The sequence below is a fragment of the Chaetodon auriga genome, chromosome 13, assembly GCF_051107435.1.
Source record: "Chaetodon auriga isolate fChaAug3 chromosome 13, fChaAug3.hap1, whole genome shotgun sequence".
Lineage (NCBI taxonomy): Eukaryota > Metazoa > Chordata > Actinopteri > Chaetodontiformes > Chaetodontidae > Chaetodon > Chaetodon auriga.
Window position 1 is genome coordinate 16,318,573 of NC_135086.1, and position 19,837 is coordinate 16,338,409.

Here is a 19,837-nt window from a genome sequence, read left to right on the forward strand (position 1 = left end):
AACCAATCCTGTGCAAATCAAAGTGAGATTCAAAATGACACACCGCCAGAGTTATATGTACATTCAAAGTTTTATTCATGGTATAGTGAGTGTAGAAAGCTTTTTCTTACTTTATGCAAATGTTTCATTTAACTACACACAGAGGAAGGTCACTGAATCAATGAGAGAAAAAAGGATCTTTTTTTTTAAACACGAGCCTTCAAAGACACCCACAGTGAGCATCGATACAAATTTTAAACATTCACCTGATTAAGAGCTTCAGTTGGTGTGTACATGTACATGTAGATATGATGTGTAGAGAGGTGATATGTGTTGTATTTCTATGGTATAAATGCACCATATGCATGTCACATTCATGTTAACTGAAGGTGGCGCTAATAATTAAGGGACAGGGGAATGTGTCTGCTGATGTGAGTCGTGGTCACCCTCCCCATGCCGACGGGAATTCTTTCCCTCCTCATGAGGACTATTACAGTCTTGACAAGAGATACGCAGGCGAGGAAATATGCACCACAGGACAAACAGAAGCACTGTACATGTATACACAGGAGATGTAGAAAAATAGATTGCGTATGTGGTATTTGGTGAAGGAATGTGGGTGAAGAGGAGATAGGACCATCTAGAAAACTGTTCTGATCTCTGTAGGCCCCGGTCTTTTTATCAAATACTCCCAAAGTGCTGCCCTGTACAATATTGCTGACAGGACAAATGGGGGTTAGAAAGAATGACTGAAGAACACATGAGCAAGATGGAAAGACCAAGATGTGGAGCTTGATAAATGAAACTGAGCCACTGAGAGCCAGATCTCTGTCTTTCCAAATATTTACAATAGAGAGAGACTGGAATGATAAATCTGGAATGATACACTTAGAGAATACCTCCTTTCTACAGTTTGACCGATGTCCTCATTCTAATAAAAACCCAATGTGCAGTGATGGTGTGAATCAGCATCAGGGACTTCATAGCAATAATATTTGGTGATAATAATCAGACTTTTCAAAATGACAGAGTGCATAGAACGCAAACAGTAACAAAATCATCTTCCTTTCGGATACTAGAACACTTCATATATTACATATAGAGCATTTTGCCCATGCAGCTAACACAACAGTGAAGCGTGGAGATGAGCGTAATGAGCCAAGATTCAGTTAAAGCAAGTCTGTGTGACAGCAAAGCAGACCGGATTCTGAATACTCTTTTCTTCTTCATATCACAAGATCACAAAGAAGACACTAGAAATGTACAATCCTGCTAAAATATCTAGTAAGAGGACCACTCCCGAGGACCTCGACATACAGTATACTGTATCGGTCATCAATATTGCCATGCACTACATATACTTACAGCTAGTCTCTGTCTTAATATATTACACATAAAAAAATCAGGAAACAGAACATTCAAGATTTTTCAACTTGTACATATTTTGATTCTAATTTTTCTGCATTTTTTCCTCCTTTTTTGAAAAACAAACCTGAAACTCTTGGGCTTTTATCGTGCGGAGAGGCCCTCTGAGAGCCCCTCCTCCCACCGCCAGCTCAAAGAGCTGTTATGTCATCAAACACAGCACAGCTGTCACCGGAGAGCAGGAGAGCAGGGATGTGTGGGGCAGTCTGAGGGAAATGGAACGATGAGGGACTGACTGGGAACTAAACTGCTTGGGTTTACATGTTTCTGGTCTCAGCTGCGAGCACAGGACTGAGGTGACTTCATTTAAATCATCAGCAGGGTGTTGGTTTGTCAGTACAAACACTGAAGTTTTTGTTGTGAAATGTGCAGGCGAAACAGGGTACCCTTGTCTGACCAATTGAAAGAGTAAAGTGTGTTCACATATTTCGTTCCCCTTCAACAGGGTGAGAAAGTGAAGGTGCAGGGGCTGAGGGCAGGGGACCGGAATGGAACAGACCCTACGAGTGAGAGTGTGGGGTTGGGATACACCTCAGGGAAATGTCGATGGGCAGTTCTTTAGTTCTGCATCTGCTCAAAGAACTTGTAGGTGGGATTCTCATAGCCGTTCTGCTGCATCTTGGCCAGGTGACGCTCCTCTGGTGTCACTGCTGCATCCACCTACCAACACAGATACAGACGGTTAGTAAAATAAAGCAAGTTTTTAACGTGGACCAACGAATGAACACTGATTTCTGTGCTGCATTTCACACGAAACCATCTCTTCATAAAGGCCTTTCTTCACCTCAATTACACCGTGATGAATAGAAGTATATTGTTTCTTCCTCAGCATCACCAAGGTAATGACGATGACAGTTGCTATGACAACTCCTCCAACCATAAGTCCAATAATGGCACCTTTATTGGACCCGACATCCTCAGCGAAGAACACCTGCCATTAAAAAAACAAACTTTTTAAGTGCTCGGTCCACAGCAGGGATGAAATGAATTCCATGACGATGTGCGTCGTGGTGGACTCGAATGGTTTTCATACCAGTTTTTGATGGTAAACTTCATAACCAGCGTTTTGCCTCTCTTCAGTCTCCATCCGCACTTCTGGCATCTCCTCTGGCTTCAGGGCAGACACTGAAATGATTTGAAAACACGTCCCATTGAGTCAAACACGCAAAGATGTGCAACAACTGTGCCTGCAAAGTCAGTGAAGAAGAAGACTGCTAGCAAGCAGACGTGATGTAAACACTGCAGGATTTCAAATGATTTATAATTAAGTACCTTTTTTAAATAATGTAGATTCATTTTTATGAGGAGGAAAATGCATTCAGCACATTTGTTAGAGCTCCAGGATACAGACAGTGCATTTCATTGAGTAACACTGAATGTAAATATTGGTTTACAAGAAAACTCCACAGGGCACTTCAAAGACCGCATATTAGGACAGATTTTGGTAATAAATTTCCTTGTTGTCTTTGTATGTGGATTATGTCATTAGGCAATTATATACAGACATGATTAATGCTGGCTCGCAGCCACACTGGACTCTGATACTACCTGAAATACCCATGAACACACTCACCAGGCCGTGTGGGGAGTCCTCTATCCGGAATTGGACGAGCATCGACGGGCTCAACTGGAAATAATTTGATAAAGAAAATGAAACAAGTCCTAAAATGTCAAATTGACATGTATTAACTTATCAGTGGGTCAGTTTCTCACAGTACATCTTACAACAACTTTACACTTTCAGGATAACTACAACCCAGCATACTGAAACTATAATTATAGCTCTGTTGTTGTACACCTCTGCCAACCACTCAAACTGTCCAGACTGTATAGTTTCTCTTTAAGACATAATAGTCTGTTAAGTATAATGAGTGTTAATACTTTAATTTCATGAAGCTGCTGTCATCTCATTTTATGATATCTAAAGCGCCTTTGTCTGTACAAAGTTATGATGTGTGTGTTTGTGTGTGTGTTACCATGGTTCTCTGTGTTGGGCTGGTTGAAGCTCTCAGGGTGGATGAAGCCCAGTCCGTCCAGGCCAGGGTCCATGGGAGCAGAGCTGTAAGCCTGATCAGGCATCAGAGCGTCGTTGCCGTAACTCACCCTGCCGTCCACCTGCAGACACACAGTGTTAATCTGAACATGTCGATGTGGGACCGTCACAGAGGCTTTCTTTGAAAATACAATCCAATCCCAATGATTATCAGCTCAAAAGTCTGACGTCACCCACAGGACTTCAACTTGCTGATGTAATTATGTGCCTAAAACTGTGATCTCACAAATCTTTTTTGCCCTTCACATGCAGCATCCTATTCGGAGGTCAATCTGTTTGATTCCTTTTTGGTATTTCTCTACTGCATCTACATTTCTTTCTGTGCATGGCCATGCTGTGTGTGACTTTGCCTTGTATCACTGCACAGAGGTGATTCTATTTTTATACAGCATGTGAGAAAGTGCAGTTTATACAGGACCAACTCCATGCATATGTGAGTGGGTGCAACTCGACTCACCCGCCCATCGCTCTGCAGGGAAGAGACTTGCTGAGACAGCTCCGACTGAACTCTCTGCACTATAACAGCTAGGAAGAAAAAGAAGAGAGAGAGTGTGAGAGAGGGAGAGCCACAGCACGATGATAGATGGGAGGGAGAAACGGTTGGAGGGAGATAGATTACAAAAAGAGCATGCCAGGTGAAGTCAATACAGTGTCCTGATTACAGAAGACGAGCAAACAGGATAGATGCTGTGTTATCAGCACAACATGCCTCAGCAGACCGCAGACATGCTGTTAAACTGGTTTTCATCCTCACTCAGCACTACAAGAGGCTGTGGGGTCACTTCATGAAGTCTTTTTAGTCCCACTTTAATTTTCAATTAGACCTGGATGACAACATGGCAAATAAAGAAGACGTGTTTAATGTCTCCGCAGGTTAATTTCCTCAGTTTGCTGACAAGAGCCACTATTAACCATTATTTATTATCATCACTTTATCTGCTGTTTTCAAAACTAATGAATCAATTGTTTGGTCAATAAAATGTCAGACAATATTGACAAATGTTACAGAACCAAAAGATATTCAGTTTAATATCATAACAGACAAAGAAAAGCAGAAAATATTCACATTTGCGAAGGTGAAACTAGCAACTTTTTGGCAATTTTAAATTGCTAAAAAGTTAAAAATTAAAATAATAGGAAACATTTATGTTTTTATGTAAAGATTTCTACTTACTATTTCACAATAATATAACCTTTACTACATTTTGTTCATAGCAGACTGTTTCCTTATGAGTACTTTTATGACACTGTAAAGTTTAATAGCTTCTAGATACAGAATAGTCCTCACAGCCTGACTCACTGCGCAGATGCTCATTTATACCTTTAGTAAGAAGTATGAAGCCGACACTTACAGACTTGATTTTGGATCTCACTGGCCACGCTGGGCACTTTGTAGAGTAGACCCAATGACTGATTCATCCTCTCATCAATCACACGTAGGTGGGTCAAAACCTAATGGAAGAAGAAGTTTCAATCCAGCTCTGAAATCATCATTTGAAACTTTAAAACAAGAATATACCTTTTCATTTTTAAGCCGTTCTAAGATTCTACCCACACAAGCATTTCAACTCATTTCATCACATTAAAGGTTTGCCACGGCTAAAGGGCTTCGGACTGTATGTGTGTGAGGTAGATTACCTGAGGTCGGATCTGTGCAGCCTTCTTGGGATCAACTGTGCGGACATGCTCGTAGTGTTTCAGCGTGTGCTGCCTGTCCTTCTGCTCAGCACGGACGTACTTCTTCAGCAGGCTCAACACCTGACGAGCCTGGTGGTGGCAGAGTCATTATTACACTTACGCATGCCTTCTAAAAACATATATGACGTGCTGTTTTTACTTTACATGCACTTCTTTATATTTCTTCTAAATATAATTCTTTCTGCAGTTACACTGGAAGAACTATTGGACACTTGGGAGAAATGTGAGGAAGCTATTGTTACTTGTCTCTTAAATTCTACCGTTAACACACCCATGACTTCATGTAACAGCTTTTACTGAAAAGCACACAGGTGGTGTGTGTGTGTGCGTGTGTATACCCGTGGAGGATTGGCCTGTAGGGCACTGAGGTAATTTTCCAGAGCCAGGCGTCGGCGGCTGTTAAGCAGAGCTTCCACCCGGGCCATATGGGTTTCCACCAGCTGCTGCCTCTCTCCTGCTGCTTCTCGCTCCAGAGCCTCCACCTTATCCTGGAAGTGCTGCAAATACAGCATTATACATTTAATTGCATGCAAAGAGATGGAACAATATCAGGTTTTAACTGTATGTCTGGATATAAATAACAGAGAGTTATGGTGTAGGTTTAGAAGGGTTTCATGCACTGTGGGCTGCACAAAGCAACGTGCTAGGAAATACACATTTACCATGAAGGTTAAACTATTTTTGATGACTCATTAGCTTAAATGCTTTTATTCAATCAAAACTGCCAAAAAAGTCTGATAAATAAAACCGCATTTGACAGTTAGCATTAACTAAAACGTCACAGCAGGCAACAGATCACAAAATCTGAAGCTTGACATGCCAGTTGTTTTCCGTTATCTGGTTTGAAAATCCATAAATGAAGTCTGAAACAAAATCAATCAAAATACTTCTTCTGTGTCCTGATCTAACACTGCGGAGGAAGGAGGTTTGAGGGAAGGCCAATGGTCCTCTACTGCTGTATATCTCACTTCAGCTCCGATCGGCCCATATTAACTATGTTACACCTACTTTCACCCCCATCTAATGAAATCTGAACGACTGGAATTAAATCCCTCTTGTACATATACCCGTCACTGATGCAGCATTACTTCCATTTCACTGTGACTTTTCAGTCAATTGGGCCAAGATAAAGGAACTTTAATATTTACACAGAAGAAGTTGTGGTGTCTTTCTTACCTGGATGACAGCTTTCTTGTCAGCACGAGGAAGGTTCTTGGCCTGTCTCTCAGCCTCTTCCCACTCCCTCATCACCTGGAGATGAAGAGCATCAAGTCAGGGACAAAAGCAGCCTTTACATACTGAAAATTCCCACTTTGTCACATCAGATCAGATATTTGGAAACCTTGAGAGGGAGAAATGGCAAGCAGAAATGTTTAGGATGTAAATGTTAACCCTGACACGGAAATGTACCTGGGACATCTTTTCACGGTGTTTGGCCTCCAGGCTTTCCTTGGCCTTCTGGAAGTCAGCATGTTCGTTGTCATCCCCAGGAAATTCAAGGTACCTATCCACGGCATCTGGAGGACTGGGGGCCATGGTGGGCACTGCAGGAGAACAAAGAGGAAGGAATCAAATACAGGGCAGGGGAGAAAACAGTATGATGTGAGGCAGAGCGGCCCAGAGGATGATAGAAAGAATAATAAAAGAGTACAAGTACAAAGGAAGCACAAAAGGTAAATGCAGGAAAAACACTTATCCCAGTGCATCTGACAGAAAATCTAGACAAGTGTGTTAGGCACATACAGGAAATTGTTTTATTACAAACACAAATACTGGTATAACAGACACGGGGTTATCAGGGGACAACAGGGGATTAGTTTCCCAGTACAAGTGTTGTGTGTATGTCTGTTCTTCATGTGGGAGGCTGGAGATAAGATGAAAAGTGCCGAGTCAGGATCAGGGCAAAAGCTGCACCGCCTAAGAGTGTGGTGCTTCAAATCAACCCGTTAACCTTTAACAATAACCCCCCCCCGTCCACACACACACACACACACACACACAAACACACACTCAGCTGGTTAAGACATACTGAACGACATCGTTAGAGACCCACATCTGCCAGGTCAGACTACTATGAAGCTGCAGCAGCAGACACAAAACCTTACAACTGCAAGGCATGCAAACACATGTGTGTATAGAAACGCATGCAAACGCACACTGACATTCAAGGTTCAGTATTTACACTGCCTCATCCACATGCTGTAGGGAGTATCAGTCAGTGTTACTGGTTAGAAAACAGTGAAATGAAGAATTAAATGGTTTTCAATGACTACTAGAGCCTCATGGCTGCTTTCCAACAGGAACACTCACTTGATCCGCTTGCCTTTGCATTTCATCTTTCCACTTTCCTTTCAGTACACATCAAAGCATCATCAGTTAAACTGCGGCCTCTATTGATGTAAAATGCTGGCCTCAAAGCTTCTTAAAGGATACAGCTGGTGATTCATCTCATTGTCAACAAATCCCATGAAAAGACCAAAACCATCAATGAATTGATCGCAGTCAGTATTGTCTGTGTGTCAAATCTTGGTCTAGTTTATTTCACTGTGCAATCGGCTTCCATTGTTGAGTGCCGGAGTATTTGGAGACAAACTGACACATTGTTGATTTTAGTCTGCTCACTGAATTTCTTGACAATAACACAAAGACAGAAAATCATCAGCTTTTTGATCCATGTACTACCACTTCACTCCATCTTACCGCTAATTTAAAGACATTTTCTTTGCTTTCTGTGAAAGATCAATGGCCAATGGTGATGTCATGGCCTTCATCTTTGTCTCCTCTCTGCTTTTCTTTCCCAATCAAAGACATGTTTTTATCTTGCTGAGAAAATAATCTTACAATACTAGACAAAACATTAGAGGAAAAGCAACTGAATCCATTTGTCAGTGCTCCGAGTGGTTAAGAGCCATCAGACACTCAGACATGGAGGGACAGAGAAAGAGACAGAGAGAGACAGTCTGCAGCAGCCTGAGGACAGGGATCAGGCTCGTGACGTGGACGCTTCAGGGTTTATACGGCTCCGGTCCTGGGACTTACACGAGCTGCTGCAGACGGCTAGGCAGTACTCCTCCGACTCAAAGTTATTCCTGTTGCCCCCACAGCCCCCAAACAAGAAGGGGGCACAGCGGCCCTTCTTAGGCATGAAGTACCAGCGCTCCAGCATGGCATGACACGGGCCTGACTCAGCACGAGCCCAACACACGGCTGAGATATGTGCACACAGGCAAACGCAAATTAAACGTCAAATGAAAAAGAATGCAACGCGTGAGCTTCTGAATTTCATGGAAAACATTAAAGCGACATTTACGCAATCGGCAACATGTGATGAAAAACAACCGATAAATGAAAACATGTCCAACAAAGGGCGTCTGTCCCTGTCTCACCTCGAACGACTTCCTCAACTGACTCCGTGGTAGTGGTGGTGGTGGTTGTCATGGCAACATTAGCACTGCGCTCATCGCTATCCCGTTCGTCTGTCACGTCCTCCTCCTCGTCATCGTCTTCATCGCCGTCTCCGTTCTCATCCCTCTCAAAAGTGTCCGCCTCTTCATCCTCGTCTTCGTCATCCTCTGTGGTCGCAGGCTCTGTGTCTGCCGGACGCGACATGCTGCACGGAGAGCAGTGACTTCAGTCAATGTGTCATCAAGTGTGTGTGTGTGTGTCCGTCAGACCCGATAAGCAGCGACGAGTGTGCATGCATGATGATACCTGTTATCAGAGTATTCGGTCTCAGCTCCGCCCCACCACACATCTGACTCCTCCCCTTCTAGCTCGGCGCTGTCCGACTCTCGTTCCGCTTCTGCCGGACAGCAGACAAACTCCACCCCTCGGAAACGGTCAATACCACACGGCAACAGCATCCCGTAGTCATGGAGATTCATGGAGCGGTCTCCGCAGGACTAATTTAAATAACAGACGTCAAACATAACTTCAGCATTCAGTCGTTTCATGAGGATGTGACAGCTTATTGTGGTTAACCTTTTTTGACTGGAGATAAGGAGCATAACCACGTGCTCATAGTTTGGCTCCGATGCATAAATCGTTTATTATGAGAGATTTTAAAAAAATCAAAGCTTGGCAGACAATTGTCTCCATGGGTGACTGCACATTCACGAACAATCAGGAAGGCACAAGCAAAAAAAGAACACAAATTAGAACAACGTGGCAGAGAAGGCTGACAGCAGAGTGTTGAGAGGATGAAATTAAGGCTTGCTGAGTCATTTGACAGAAGAACTACAGAAGACCAAATGGAAAAGGAAAAGACAGAGAGAAAAAGCCACTGGCAGATGTAATGACAGAGGGAGCACAATCTACAATATGAAGCTCACACAGTGACACTGAATGGCACCTTAATATCTGTGCTCACCTCTTTGGCTACAGTGTGCCAGTGCAGGTGGCTCTCACACTGGTCCATACGCTCCTGGTGCAGGAACTTACACTTGTCAGGAACGAGCAGAGCATCACTCACAAACTCCCCAACTGCAACATGAAAATGGCCTTTGCTCATTACACGTGGTTAGTATATCCATTCACACATGCAACCACACAACACAAACAATCACATCCACCTGTATCATTCAAACTGCTTACCCAGGCAGCGGTATGGCACCACAATGTGTGTGTGACTGCGACATTGCTTGCGGCCTTTCTTGCACCAGTTCTGGATGCTGACGGGCTGGTTGGCCTCTACAACATTCGTGATCTGCAACTCTGGGTACACCTGGAGAAAAGTGAGAGATTTTTATGTCTACTTGCTGCCTTTTTCAGTCCCTATCTGATTCTCTGTCTCTGAACTGCTGCCTCACTCTGTTTAAATACCTCTTGGCAGTACTGCAGGATGCCCTCCTTAGTGCCAATGCAGCTCTTGGTACCGGAGGGGTCAGACTCCCATTTGCCACTCTGCACGTTAATGTGCATGTTGAGCTTCCCACAGAACATGGCCACCTGGGGCTCAGTTAGCAAACCCACAGAGTCATCGGCAGGCACCTGGAAAGACAAGGGGAACATTTTGTGAAACCGTTACTGCAAATGATAACATTCCATTGTTCTTCACCTGTCACACAGTGTTCCAACTTTTTGGAAACTGGAATTAATATATTCAGTCCCTTTCAGTTTATTTTACTTCCTTTATAAACCTGCACAAACATCTGCTTGTCTATGCAGTACTGGGATAAACAAATCATAAGGATAAAGGCGTCTTTAAACTACTCTTTAATAACACTCTGCATTTAAGTTATTATACAAACAAATAAATGAAATTACTACTGGTTTAAGCCAAAACCAGTCAAGGTACTCAAGTTTATCCCTACTGAGCCCATAAGCCAGAGAGCTCAGCATTACAGACACAGGGCAGCACATGTGCCCTTTGTTAGACTTGCTTATGAGGTTTTATTCATTTTCTATATTAAAGGAAGTGCAATAAGAGGGTAGGGAAAAACATACTGCCTATTAGAGCAAAGAGTTGAGAAACTGACTGAACCACAGGCTTCCAAAATCAAGCTGTGAGCTAATATGATGTGCAAACAGCCTCTTCTTTCAACTGAACCAGCCTTGGCCCCACACGACATAACTTTCTGTACTTATTGTTTTTCCTTCCTCTGTGTCTGGGGAAACAATTGGAGGAAGTTGCAGCTTGTTTCTCCATCTTGGTCCTCTATTTTCCTTGGCATGCATGAGAGAAGACGGATGCTGCAAGCTGACAATACGCTGGCCACCATGCCATCCGCTGCCAGTCTTTAAATGATTAATTCCGACTTTAAGCTGTGTTCTCCTGCGAGGCTCTGGGTAATATCAGCCTCCTCTGAGTCAGGATGGTTAGCCCATTGTTCTGCAGAAACTATTCTCTTCCTCACCTTCTCTCACCTCATCATCACCATTTCATAATGTTATCCATCATGATGGGAAATTCCAGGGCTTGTTTTTATTTGAGCAGCAAGCATCATATGGTGCATCCATCTTGCTCATTCTGTTTAAACCAAAACAGTAAAACAGAAAAATACAAACTGCAGCAGTAAGCAGTAGGTGCATGAACCAACGCCCAGTTGAACACAGAGAGTGTTACAGGAATATGTGTGACATGATACAGAATATAGTGTTAATATATAGAGTTTGTTATGGCTGGGATGAGATGTCAGCTCAGAATGGTTGTCTTAACACCTGCCAACTTGAGCTTCAAATCACACAATTCTGAGTTTATCAGTCCACGTGCAGTTGTTCACCCCCACATCCTCCAAGTCACATTCCTTACAAAAACATTTCAGTTGCAAGCAATAGTAACATATATCAAGTCATATGCTACCAGAAAGTTGCTCTTGTGCTTATTAGCCCCAAATTACACTGAGATAACCAGCCTGACCTGGTCGTACATCAAAGAAAAAGTTCAGAAACACTCCTCTGTGACTGTGGGGGAGTGTCGCAGCAAGCCATGATAGAGCACAAAGGTTATCACATCTCGGCAGTGATTCCTCCAGGGTCTGAGTGACTCTTTCGATCAGGACTCTGCTTGCAACCTAAAAGTGTTGGAGGAATTTATTGCGGTGGGTAGATTTAACTAGACTAAATGAGTAGCTATAAAACACATCTCACCAGACTTAGAATATGAACTCAGTGGAAAAAACTATTTGAAATACTGCAGAAATGTTACAGAAAGATATAAACCTTATGTCATAAGATAAAGTGATAGCTCTGTCACAAACTGTACTAATGTAATGAGGAACAGTGTGTCAAACATGATAAGATTTCCCTCCCAAATACCACATCTATAGTACCTCAGGACCATCGCGGGTCTGGCATATGGTGGTTTTAGTTGAGGAAAGTTCTTGAATGCTACATCATATATTGTGACCTGCACAATCCGTCTGTGGAGACATTTTTCACTGCAGCACGCAGGGGTTTGGTTCGGGTGGGAAAGCTACAGTACGTGTGTTATTATACCGAATCTGCACTGTGGAAACACTCTCTAAATGACTTGCACTCCTAAATGCAGCACGGCACTGACAAAACAGCAGTATGCATCCTATGATTTGCATATTTCACTGCGGGATCTGCTCATCCTTTTTCCCGCTGGTCCTCAGCTGTATATACTTCTCTTTGGTCAGCAGCAGCAACAGCAGCAAAGCTGCAGGCGCCATCTTGCTTGTGTCAAACTAAAAAAAAAAAAAAAGGCTGCATCCTTTTTTCCATTCTCCTCAGCAATATCACTACCCTGCAGCTGCAACGCTGCTGGACTGGACTAAGTGGGCCAGGTCGACGCAGCAGCACCAAATTAATGCTGCAACAGCACTGCTGAAAACCTCCGTCGGTATGAGAGAGTTTATTCACATCTAAGCTGAAGCACTCGCGTTGTATTTGTCAGGAATAGGCTGGTTTGTTTGACACCTCTGAGACTTCGCACAGGACAAACCGACCGCACGAGCACACGACGACATTCTGTTAGCCCACAGCGGTTGCCATGCCAATCCGTGTAATTTGGAAAAGGCTAGCTAACGTTAGCTTTCTACACCCTATTCACTACTGGGAGGTTAGCGAGGCGCCTCAACTAAGCTCTCTAACTAACAATAAAAAGATAACAACGACTAACTATTAAAACACAGTATTATCATGTTACAGTGATTGAAGAAGAAAAAAAACAGCAACCCAAAACATGTCTACCATGGCAGGGCCAAACTGTCAATCACTGACATCTAACGGTAGGCCTTGGTAGCATGGCTGACTTTGTTTGGTTTGCTAATTCTGCGCAGTAAATCTGGGCACACGGTAGACCTGGAATAAGGGTGGACTCCAACAACAAGAAGCCCAAAGCGGTCAGAGGAAACCATTGAGCTGGATCAAACGAGAAGCAGGCCTCAGCCTCGGCAAAGCCCCGTAATAATGTCATCTTTGATAGCAGCTCTGTTAATAACTGGTACACTGCCCTCATGTCATGGAGCATTACAACCTACGCAGTAACGTTACTGTCTGTTACATTTGCATTTTAACAGTCATTATAATGCGTTATCATTCAGTTTTGACGGCGTAGTTGGCACTGTGGTCCGCGTCTGATGCCCGCTGTGCCGAGCTACAGGCCCGCAGACGAGCCAGGCGGCCAGAGAGTGGCTCGCTGACTCTCTCCCACAGCCTGTGGTTTTCTCCGCTGTACTCACCTCGGATGAAAGCGTCAAGGTCGCCACCAGTAACAGCAGAAACGCCGTGAGCTCTCCCATGCCGTCCTCCCGGTACCCAGCACCCCCGTTATGTTCACGATTTTCCCGTTAGAAGAAACGTTGAAGCAGGCCGAGATTATATGTCGACACAGCGGCGACTGGAGTGTTCCGATCCCGGTGATCCCTCCCTGTTTAGCAGGCGTCGGTGACGGTGTGAGGCTGGAGGGATCTGTTTGGCGCTGGGTGGGTGGGTGGGGGCGGGGGAGCGGGTCTGACTGTGTGTGCGTGTGCGTGTGGCTGCGCGTGTGCTTCCAAAACACACCTGACCTAGACGTTCTCCACACTCTCACTTGATCAGTGATAGTGATAAAATCCTAATAAAATGCCTGGATGATCTTGTGTAATACCTTCGTTGTGTTAATGTAATATTCATGTGCTCTTTGGATCCTGCAGGCAGAGCTCAGATCCTTAACTTTGACTAATGCACGTTCTATTGCCTTCAATGGGAGGAGGATTTCTCTCACTATAAATGATGACGGTATTCCGGAAACTGACAGCAGCAGCTCATGCTGTCGGACTTTCATTTGGTTTCACTTCCCTCATCGGACGATCTGAAGACGGCGTGAATGGATTCCTGACCTGTTCACGCGCAGGGACTTTTACCACCTTCGCCTGGCGGGTCTATAAACTCAGTCAAAGCAATAACGCGAAACGGAACAGATACGAATAATCATCCGTCCAGAAACTCATACCTGTTCAGGAGCACATTCCTCGAGACGCCTCATTAGCCATTTTTTTTTCACCCACAGAGCGCAACATGAGGATATTTCTGGGAGTGTTTATGGTGTTAATTGTGTCAGGTAAGCCCTCGTATCTTCAAACCGCTCCACAGTAATGTGAGTTAGCTTGTTTTTCTCTCTTAAAATGCATTGTAAAATCTTAAATGCTATACTGCAGAATAATCCCACTGAAACGGTCCATGTTCTTGTTACTTGCGCGTCGTTAACATGCTGTTTGTTCATTTGTTGCTATGCTCAATTAGATTTCTCTCTGTTGCCTAATTGGAGATCCACCTTATTGAGAACACATAATATAAATGTCCTCTCTTAGTTCTTGTGACACACATTAAGATTTGTTTGATTTAGCCCCTATTAAACCCTGAGAGAGTGAACAATCTGAGTCATCAATCACGGTTTATGTATTTACAGGGTATTTTTCATTTTTTATTTTAACGTTAAATCATGCTGTTAAAACTCACTTTACAAACAGCTTACCCTTTGAATTGTTGTATAGGACCACAAATCAAATCAAATCCAAAAAGGTGAAATGAAACAAAATAATTAGGTCATAAGTCAGCAGTGTCTGTGTGATTCTCATGAGACAGGATTTAACATAGAGATTTCCAGAAGGTGAAATCTTTGAATTCCTCATGATGACAAACAACGCTTTGTTTTAAATCTCATTCATAACTGAAAACATTTTCTTATTACATTATTATTTTCCTTTGTTTAAATCTACTTATATACCCTGAGTTTTCTACAGCACTGTGCTTGGACTTCAGTGAAAAGGCCACTAGGGAGCTAAGTGACACCAAAATATGTCTTTTTCTCTTGTTTGGAACCAAACTATTTTCTTTGTTGAATATCAACAGAACTTGAGCAATACTTCAAAAGGTCAAAAGTTTCAATTCCACAGCTCCCTTCATTTGATTTCTTTCACCATGCTCTTGGACTGAACACTAACAAACTGAAGACATGGAGTGTCTGTGCAGCTCTGGCTGGGCAACAAAGTGCAACGTAAACAGATAAGAAATATTAGGTCACATCCATAAAATCTGCACAGAAAAAAGATAAGATAACAATGGAGGGAATGATTTAAAAGGTTGTGATTTCCCATGATTTCAATAAATATTAACACATTAGACAGATAGGGGGAAGATAAGAGCTTAGGTCGTCTGAGGTCATACTATGAATAAAAGTAACTATGAACAAAAACAAGTAACATGTTATCAAACACATCAGAATGTAAAAGACAGGAAAATTAAAGCAGATATTGTGTGTGCGTGGTCTGCAAGGAGAATGACAGTATCTGATAAATTATTCCAAATATGAGAATGAACATGCAAGAAACTAACCTTACTTAAATAACACCATAGACACAGGAAGGTGACTCACATTATCTTCGTTTATGCGAAAACTATGAGTGAAAACTTGTACATGTCCATGAGACTTTCCTCCTCCTCCTCCTCCTCCTCCCTGTCCTTGCTCTGCCTTAATGAGTCCAGACACTGAGGGTCATGACTAACAGCACAATATTCACACACATTGTCATATATGAAATTGTTACTTTGTCAATACTGATGATTCATCATCATCATTGTCAAAGCAGCATTTTTCTAGTGTGGCTGTTCCAAGTGGAGCTTTTAACTACTTTATAGGGTCACCTGATGAACCTGAGGGGTCATGAGATGATTAATTGGAGAGGAAACAAAAAAAAGCAGGTTTAGATACACAAATCTGTCTCAAGCATTTATTTAAATGAAACCATGTGAGAAGTTTAGAGCAGGAATGTGTCTGGGGTGGAACTGATACTCTCATAGACATCTGAAACATGACAAGATGCCCTAACTACTCACTGATTTTTCATCAGAGGTCACAAGCCAAAAAGGTTGAAAATTTAATTTTTGAAAGTTTAATTTTTAACAATGTATTTTATTGGCTTATCAGATGTGCTTTTAGTTTAAAATCTTAATATAAAATGTAATGAATGACTTTTGCTGTTAAGCACATGTAAATAAATAAAAAGTACAATATTTTCCTCTAAACTTAGTGGACTAGAAGCAAATAGAGGTAAAATGGAAACGGTACTTAAGTACAGTATTTGAGTAAATGTACTTAGTTACTTTCCACCACTGGGATCAGCATATAAGCAGACATTCCAGCATGCGCTGTTTAAGAGTTAACACTTTTGGTGTTTCAAGAAAACATACTGCACATTATAGAAACTGAGTGTGTGTCTTATCATTGAATTAGCAGAGCTTTGCTAGCAGCTGCTCTTCAGTACAAACAAGAGTACTGGTACTGCAGGGAGAAAGAGTACAAGCACAAACATCTGAGCTGTCAGATTAAGAGCCACAGACAATAGGCTCTTACTGCAAACATCTCATAGGTAAACAACTTCTTTTACCTGCCACACTGTGTGATTGGAAAAACACTGGGGTTTTTATAGTGGAAAAGTTAGGAATGTAGTACATGAAACATGTTTATCCACTGTTTCCCAGCTACTCCTGTAACTGCTAGTCCAAGCCATGATCAGTCCACTGTTTTGAAATGCCTTCACTCAAGCGAGTCAAGACACAACTTCAAGCGACTGGCCCTCTTGAACTGGAGATGCAAATCCCTCCTGAGTGGCACTGACAAGCCAAGCCAGCCTGTGTGTGGAAATGGCCCATACATATGATAGATAATGTTACATCCAACTATGCTTAGCTTCACCAGCTAGCTAACATAAGCTAACAGTGTAATGTGCTCTGATGGAAACACGGTCATTTCAGGAGCCAATCAGATTTCAGCTAGGGCCAACGCTTCAGTGGCCCTGCCCCTGGATCTGCCCATGTCAGTGTTCCTTTGCATTTGATCTTGGTTAAAAAGCAACCAGACCTGCTGTTACTAGTCACACATGTTTGCCTTGTCTGTCCTCATTTGCTTGCCTTTTTGTCTGTTTGTCAGATTGCGTTATATCTGGTTCTACCTGCATTCTGTAATGTTTTCACTGCCTGCACTGATTGTCTGCTTAACACTGATTTGTATTAATCACCTGTATTGTACATGTCCTACTTTTAATGCCGCCACCTTACTCCTCTAAGCTTTTCATCCTGTTCAGTTGCTCCATGTTTTGCTTTCTCCTGTTCCATTTATATGTTGTAAACTTGGCACATTTTTCATTGCGATGTTGATCAATGTGCATTGTCCCAGAAAATAAATAAAATAAAAAGTAAATTTTGAAGGGAAACTTTGGTTCTTAAGTTGAATGTTTTGCAGCGTATATAGCCTGATGAGAAATGTCTATTAAAGCAGACATTCTGATGAGAGTCTGAGTAACCAAACTAATTTACCTTTTGTACTGAAGGTGAAGGTGATGACGAGACTATCACAGGCGTCTTTGGAGACAGTGTCCTCCTGCCATGCACCTGTCCAGAGAGAAATTTGGACAAGGAGTTTAAGTGGCAGATGGAAGAACCAAACACGGTGCTGGTGCTTAAACACAACCTGAACACGTCAGTCTTCACTGACAGATACGACGGCAGGGCCCAGACATTTCTGGCAGAGAACAGCCAGAATTGCTCTGTCCTCCTATCCAACATTACAACTGATGACCTGGGGAGATACAGATGTGTTTTTTACAGTCAAGGGAAATACAAGAAATTCTTTGTTAATCTAAACATCACTGGTGAGCCATTCATTTATTATGCATACCTACAATGTTTGATCAGTAATTCATAAATTACAGAAGAAGCAACAATTTTAACTTGAGTCATCTCCCACCAGCGAGCTACAATGTCTGTCAGAAGGACAGCCTGAAAGGTGATAAAATGGGAAAGGTTTTCCAGTGTGACGCAACAGGACGCTACAGAGAGGCTGAGCTTCAGTGGTCTTTCAATGGAACGATTCTTACAAACTCATTCACAACTGGCATAACCCACAGCAACACCCTGGATGCTTCTACTGGCCTCTACCGTTTCACCAGCAAACTCATCACTACACTCAACGGGAACACAAACTTTACATGTGATGTCAAGGCCAAAGGCATATCAACTGTCATTAGCAGAGGCTGCAGCAAAAAGAGCAGTAAGTACTTGTTTTTATTTATTTCAGAGAGGATGGAACTGACATATAGCCCACTACTCCTCCACAATAAATGCATTACAACATTAGCTGTGAATAGCAGCAGTCATGATGCCACATATTGTAAAACACTTTAAAAAGTAAAGACTTTTTTAGGATGTCACACCGAATCATCAGGTAAAATTAATCATTCTGTTTTTTGCAGTGTCATATCTTTGCAATTTTCTTTATTTCCAGCAGGACTGCCAGAAACAGTCACCCAGCAACCAGATTTAATGAGATATCGTTACGTGAAAATCATTCCCATTATGATGGTGTTTGGATTTATCCTGCTCTTGCGGTCTCGTTGGGAATCATCATGGTAAGACTTACAGCTGTTTGCCATAATGCCAGAGGTGGGTAAATCACAGTTATATGACACTGCAGTGGTTAACTTGCTTTTTTGGGTAGATTTTTGTCTTTGTTCCTGTGTCTCTTAGTGGAGTTCTATGTCTTGTCTTTGATGCAGGAGTTTACCAAAGAAAAGAGAAGTGATGACTGGCAACTTTTAAACACGCAAAATTATTGGCAAAGGGAAGATGTGAATGCATTTTTCACCAAAAGGTGGTTTGTCATGACTGTGGCCTCATGCCCACGCAGAGACTGTTTACAGACAGGTTTCATCCTGTCTTCATTCCACTCATGGAGGGTTGTGTTTCGGCAAAGGACGTCCATTTTCTGAGCTTTTATGGATGTTTTCTGGCAAATGTTTATACTATTTTCTTCAAATTCAAGGACTGTACGAAGAGATTGCCCGCTACGATGTGAAGATGAACTCCTAAAAGTAAATGCAATCAGTAACAACGATGCACAAATAATACAGAAATCGCCACAAGACATAAATAGAGTGCTGGATTTGTCCACTATTGTGTAAACTGTGGAAGTCAGAATTACTGCACTCTGAAAAAATTGTCTTGTTGGCATGGCAAAATGTCAACAAGACGGTTAAGTGAAACTGACTCAGATATACTTAAGGGGGACGTGAGGAAAATCAAATAAACAACAAAATAAAATACAAACTACTTTTCAATCTTCAAGTTCCAAACTTGAACTGTGCATTTCATTTCCTTCAGAAACACATTAACAAACTGAGCCACTGAATGATTGAATGCACCTTGGCAGTTCTGTATAGATTCTATGATTTGCCATGATTTAAATGTGAAAAAAGAAAGTTATTAATACAAAGATATTTGCCACTTTAGACAACTTCATCTGTTTTGCAACACTTGTGAAAAATATGCATTCTGCTTGTGCAACAATTTTGTATAAAAATTATATCATGGTCTTTTTATAACCACAGAGGTGATATTTACCTAGCACGAAACCAGTACCATGCATTGTTCATTCCATGTAAATACAATGTAATGCAGACATTAATAGAAGGTGTATAACGTATGTGTTTAAGGCTGACAGTTTACTGTGAATGCTTGTCAAGGTCCTTGGACAAGCTTCTTCCTTTCTCATATAAATGTGTGTTAAAATGTAACCTGGTCTGTAACTCCCTTTGTGCTACACTGGAGCGCTGTTTCTTTGTATGTCGTACATCACGGTTTGGAAAGAACCCTGTGACAGCTCTGTAAAATTCAAGAGGTATGACACCAAAAGGTAATGCCTGCAAATGATCCAAATCTTGACAGCCAAACAGAGAAAGAAAA

The 19,837-nt window shown here is 42.2% G+C and overlaps 2 protein-coding genes across 3 annotated transcripts; one reads left to right on the plus strand and one right to left on the minus strand.

Moving 5' to 3' along the window:
• Window positions 1–51: 51 nt before the first annotated feature.
• appb (amyloid beta (A4) precursor protein b) lies at window positions 52–13,678 on the minus strand. Of its 2 annotated transcripts, XM_076747288.1 has the most exons (18): window positions 13,300–13,534; window positions 9,977–10,144; window positions 9,749–9,878; window positions 9,525–9,637; window positions 8,867–9,057; window positions 8,542–8,765; window positions 8,195–8,362; window positions 6,566–6,699; window positions 6,332–6,406; window positions 5,494–5,652; window positions 5,096–5,224; window positions 4,810–4,909; window positions 3,915–3,982; window positions 3,381–3,519; window positions 2,978–3,031; window positions 2,438–2,529; window positions 2,189–2,335; window positions 52–2,064 (listed from the first exon to the last, which is right to left on the minus strand). In XM_076747288.1, exons 1-18 carry the CDS (start codon window positions 13,357–13,359, stop codon window positions 1,963–1,965), a joined length of 2,253 nt encoding a protein of 750 aa, XP_076603403.1. In that variant the 5' UTR covers window positions 13,360–13,534; the 3' UTR covers window positions 52–1,962. The 2 variants fall into 2 exon arrangements, with proteins under 2 accessions (XP_076603403.1, XP_076603405.1); XM_076747290.1 differs by lacking the exon at window positions 8,195–8,362 and having other exon boundaries at window positions 13,300–13,678.
• On the plus strand, window positions 12,358–18,822 carry LOC143330603 (uncharacterized). Its single transcript, XM_076747293.1, has 6 exons — window positions 12,358–12,458; window positions 14,109–14,159; window positions 17,428–17,748; window positions 17,847–18,146; window positions 18,381–18,504; window positions 18,652–18,822. Exons 2-6 carry the CDS (start codon window positions 14,117–14,119, stop codon window positions 18,692–18,694), a joined length of 831 nt encoding a protein of 276 aa, XP_076603408.1. The 5' UTR covers window positions 12,358–12,458; window positions 14,109–14,116; the 3' UTR covers window positions 18,695–18,822.
• The last annotated feature ends 1,015 nt before the right edge of the window (window positions 18,823–19,837 follow it).